This window comes from Nansenia antarctica, assembly GCF_963989245.1.
Source record: "Nansenia antarctica genome assembly, chromosome: 4".
Lineage (NCBI taxonomy): Eukaryota > Metazoa > Chordata > Actinopteri > Argentiniformes > Microstomatidae > Nansenia > Nansenia antarctica.
In genome coordinates this window covers 23,230,898-23,236,320 of record NC_137689.1, presented here as the reverse complement: position 1 = coordinate 23,236,320, position 5,423 = coordinate 23,230,898, and the positions used below count along the sequence as shown (strand labels likewise).

Sequence of the window (5,423 nt, the reverse complement as noted above, 5' to 3'; positions counted from 1 at the left end):
ATGTACCGTGCGTTTTCTTTCCCCGTGACCGCGGAGCGCAGTCGGAATAAAGAGCGGCTGGAGGCGAGTTTAGCCGGGCTGTGTGAGTTGGAACTGTTAAAGCAGAGGCAGGAATGCCTGGTCCTGAGCGCCCTCTCCATCGGGGACACTGTCCCCGGCCGCCCGGCATGGGGGGACCTCCGACCGGTCCGCTCCACCTCCGAGACAGACGAGAACAGCTATAGGCGACAGCCGGTAAATAGTAATAGTTTTATTTTGTGTAGCCATTTATTGCAATTAGCCTGTACACTGTTGTGAAGTTTAGGTCTGGCTTTGATTCGATACAAAGTGGCTTGCATGACTAGTGTAGCCTTTTAGATGAATTAATGACATAGCATGCGAGAAGGTGCTGTCTGTTGATGTAATGCTTATGGAATGACGCCACACGAAAAGTTAGATACAGCTTTTACTCAACTGCAGAATCCGAGTAACGGTGCAGGCAGAAACGAACAGTGCAGTGCTCTAAGCCCATTTAAGGCAAACTTGGTGAATTCATTGACCCTGTCTGTTAGGAATCCCTCCGTTTGTATTCCGAGATCGAGTTAAAGTGATAAATGATCTCTTGTTTAAATAGCGGTATGGCCGTGCCCATCATATGTTCACACATGAATGCGTGTGGCCTATTACCATTCGATTATTTTTGCAGTTCAGCGTGTTTTCATCTGTCAAAATTAATATCCCAAATCAGTGTGTCCAGTGCATAATGTCCTCAAAGACTGGAATAACTATTTGGCAGTGCTTAAACAAAGTTGTCCCTGTCCGCTGCTTTGACAGCGATAGGTGAAATAAGACTTCAAGGACTATGTGGCTCTGTGGATGAGGCTGTTACTCCTCTCGGTCTTGGGTGGTCTTCCTAACCATAGTTCAGCATTGCTTAATCAAATAGCGGGTCTAACACGAACACACATTGTTACTTCCAAATGCCCTTTCTTCTCTCAAGGGTTATAGCCAAGAGATTGGAGCCTTATGTGAATTGTGTAGGCCTATTTCATGCTAAGCGGGTATACGTTATCTTGTCCTGGCAAGGAACGGTTATAGCCAAGAGATTGGAGCCTAGTGTGATGAGAACCTGAACATGGCCTTACAACAACTACCCAAAGGCTATTCTTAGAGGCCAAAATAAGAACCGTGTAGTAGGCCTATTTCATACAAAGGAATATGGCATGTCTATAATCATCAAAGGCAACGCCTCCAGCAACAAGCGACAAATTGTATGTAAATGAAATCTATAGGCCTAACGGTTCTCTTCGCTGTTCTCGGTCGATAAGCGTCCCGTCTGCTTAAAGACGCGCATGACTTGCACACGACCCCTATAAAGAGGTCAGTTTAAATCGGTGATAGATATACATGAGCGGCCCCTCTCTGTCCTTCTCCTCCTCTCGCCTCAGAATGTCGCCTGAACAATAGCCGTGGGCTGAGCAGAATATTGATAGGGCTGCCGCACTTGTGCTGTGACAGTTTGACCAATGAAGGCTTTCCCTGTGGGAAATGTTGTTGAGCTCAGGCATTGTGTTTGAAATATATTGGATTATTTTCTTGGGTTTTCAATCGTATTTTATGTCCATCATGGGTTATTAATCAAATCAAATACATATTTATGATATCATAGAATACATGTGTAAACAGGTACAATGAAATTCTTATTATAAGCTATACCTTTCAATAATAATACATATAGTCCTATTTTGTTATTTGGATAGGAGTTATCATAATCATACTGTATCTGTATTCTGTTTTCTTTGATGTAATTACCATGTCATTTTAAGCAAATATTATTCATCATTTGTTCTTGAAAGTATTCCTGCACAAAAGCATACCCTGGAATGCACCAAGCTACAGATAATGCATTTTAACATTGTAATAGCTACAATGATTTAGAGATCAGATCAGACAAATAGCATGGCTAGGTTTCCTGTTCAGACTGATAGCCCCACTGGCTAACAATGACCCCAAATCCTCCATATGTTGTGTCTACCAGGGAAGTGTTTGATGTTTAGTATAAGATTGATGTTACAATATCTCCTGGGGCGGCCATGCGCGATCCATACCTCCTGCATCTCTCTGCCTCTTTAATAGCTGAACCTCTGGCTCATGTTTCGAACATGACGATGATTCTCTCTGCTACCATTCCTAAAGTGTGGAAGGCGGCCAATGTTCTCCCTCTTCATAAGGGAGGTGATCCCAGCGACTTGAATAATTACCACCTTATCTCAAGTCTTTCTTGCTTATAAAAAACAAATGGCGTCCCTGATCAATTCTCAGATGCAGTCCTTTTTTATCAATAAATTGAGTTTTAAATGCGCACCAGTCAGGTTTTAAGTCTGGACATAGCACTATTATAAATGATCTTGGGCCGGTTTCACAGACAAGGTTTAAACCTAGTCCTGGACTAAATCACACTTTCTATGTAAAATCTCCACTGAAGATGCTTTTTAGTCTAGGACTAGGCTTAAGCCTTGTCTGTGAAACCAGCCCAGTGATTTCTCTGCATAAGAAACAGCGCTGTGTCCTCTTTATTGACCTCTTGATGGCTTTTGATGCTGTTGATCTATTACAAAATGGCCTGCAGGACAGGAGTCAATGTATTCGATGTGTCTAGTAGATGCAGTTCAGTCTAGTTTTCTCTATGTTAATAAAGGTTTCCTGCAAGGTTTCGATTCTAGGTCCACTGCTGTTAACCGTTTACATAAATAATGTTGGTTTGTCCTTGAACAGTGGTAAATTGCATCTTTATGCTGATGCTATTGTTGTCTACTCCTGTGCCGCCTCAGCTCAGCAGGCTATTCTTGACCTTCAGAAAGGTTTTGTTTCCATTCAAACATTGCTTATTGGTCATACGCTGGTGCTGAATGAAGAGAGAACTAAATAAATGTGTTTTAAATCCTGATTAGTTGATTAGAATGATCTGTATATTTGAACCCTGAAAGGAGCCCAAATTAAACAAGTCCTACATTATAAATACCTGAACATTTGCATAGATGATGAACAGTCTTTTAAAACAATTCATTTTTGAAAACGTTGTTTCTTTCCAACGGTCTCAACTCAATTTCTCATCAGTAACAATTCTCCAATGAACGAGCGATTCATTAACCGAGGTATTGGCCAATCAATAAGAAATAACGGATTTGCAATTTGACCTTCCAACACAATGTGACCCTCTCCAGACAGCCTCCTCCAGGACCTCTGCCTTATTCAGGACTAAACACCATTGATTCTCCCTCAGTGCTGGGAGAGGGAGGATAGGGCTGCCCAGGCCCAGGTGTGTGTGTGTGTGTGTGTGTGTGTGTGTGTGTGTGTGTGTGTGTGTGTGTGTGTGTGTGTGTGTGTGTGTGTGTCTGTGTGCTCTTAAAGTATCAAAAACCAGAAACACTATGGGGATAGGATTAACCATAACATAAGGCTGCCGTAATCTCACTGCATTTTTGGGGCACAGGAGAATTTGGGGGTGTATGGTGTGTGTAGATTACGGTGTTGCCATGTGCTTGGTGTCTTTTTGCTTCCATGTTTGCGTGTTCCCAGCAGGATGTGTGTCTGTGTCTGTCTGTGTGTGTGTGTGTGTGTGTGTGTGTGTGTGTGTGTGTCTCTGTGTGTGTGTGTGTGTGTGTGTGTGTGTGAGCGGACCCTCCAGGTTTATTCCTGGGTCTGTGGTGCTGACAGCCATTAGACAACAGACAACAGCTGGGAAAGCACTGCCCACACGATACCCGCTGCAAGTTCCAGAGTGTGTGTGTGTGTGTGTGTGTGTGTGTGTGTGTGTGTGTGTGTGTGTGCGTTTCAAAAGTGTCTCTATGTAGGCTATGTTATTTAATTATCTGTATCAGTGCATTTATTGTGTGTGTGTGTGTGTGTGTGTGTGTGTGTGTGTGTGTGCTCGTGTGTTTCAAAAGTGTAGGTATGTAGGCTATGTTATTTAATTATCTGTATCAGTGCGTTTATGTGTGTGTGTGTGTGTGTGTGTGTGTGTGTGACCTGTCCTGTCCTGTCCTCCCATTAGGGTTATTTACTGTAAGCCCCCCTACAGAGTCCCTTGCAGCTGTGTGGCCATGTGTCTGTCATCAGAGCCTCACTGCAACACACTCATTCCTTACACTCAACTGTAGTCATATTTGTGTGGTCTGTGTGTGTGTGTGTGTGTGTGTGTGTGTGTGTGTGCGTGCTCCTTGTGTTTCACGCCTAGCTGTGTTTTGTAAACACCCCCGAGTGTCAGCAGTGTGCGTGTGTAGAGTCAAAGCAGGGGGTATGTAGGCGGGGGGGGTTCCGCCATAGACTGAAGACCCATCTCTTCAGGCTACATCTTGACTGACTGTAATTTACATGTTGTTTATGTTTGTCACTTGTGGGGTCTCCGAGGCACAGAGCCAGGGAGAAGGGGGTTCAGTATGGTTAGGCACTTTATTTGGATAGTCCCCTATAGGGGATCTCCAATTGATTAGACTCTCCACTGCAACTCTGTTGATAGGCAACAGCTTGCTTGGGTTAGGTTTAGGGTCAGAGTTAAGGGTTACGGTTAGGGTTAGTTTTGGGTTAAGTTTAGCATTAGGATAAAGGTTAAGTTTAGGGCTAGGATAAACGTTTAGTTTAGGGTTAGGATAAAGGTGAAGGTTAGGGCCTAGTTAGATGAATTGTTGTTGACAGTTCGTTAAACATCTGCTGAACATCTACAAACTTTCCAATCCCCCTCATGATAAGGTTTAGGGGGGTCAACCCAGGGGAGGCTGGTGGAGGTAGAAATCGGAGGACGGGCTCATAGTAATGCATGCAATGTATTAGAGGAGGAGGGTTCCAGCAGTCTTGGTCGTACCCAGCTTTGGGGCTCCCTGCTGGGCTTAGCTGAGCAGCGGGGTTGCCCTCTCTCCCCTGCTGGGAGGTGGAAGATCCAGCAGCAGGGCATAATTAGCCTGCTCAAGGAAGCTGTTAGCGGTTAGCCACCACTGCCACGACTGTTAATAATTGATAAGAACAAAAGGTCTAATTGCACAGGAATCCTGCCTCAGGGGAGACACGAGTGGGGAGGATGAGGAGTTGTGTTCTATTCTGTTCTGGGGTTTATTATGATTATTGTGTATTTGTGTGTGTGTGTGTGTGTGTGTGTGTGTATGTGTAGGCTAGTAGTGTGTGTGGCAGGGTATCTTGTCAGGATGAGTGTTTGTTTGAGGTGTGTGAAAACGGAAAGGAGTGAGCTGGCTGAATAATTGATTGAAAGAGAGGCTCGTTGAGATTGATTGAGTTTGCTCTTAGGGAATTACTCAATTGAGTTACTGTCAATTTCATCACTATCTACTGGAACCTTCTCTCTCCCTTTATCACTTTATCTCTCTCTCTCTCTCTCTTTCTCTTAACTACCTTTAGCACCGTCACGGAGGAGCCACCTCACTTTGTTTCCA

General features: G+C 44.1%; 1 protein-coding gene across 1 annotated transcript in view; it reads left to right on the top strand.

Annotated features, from left to right (window-relative positions):
• Nucleotides 1–5,423, top strand: part of dact3a (dishevelled-binding antagonist of beta-catenin 3a) — a gene marked incomplete at both ends in the record, with an annotated part of 21,393 nt that continues 15,970 nt past the window's right edge. Inside the window, one exon of the mRNA XM_080529267.1 lies at nt 1–234. Coding sequence (XP_080385393.1) covers nt 1–234 — 234 coding nt within the window. The remainder of the gene's footprint in view (nt 235–5,423) is intronic.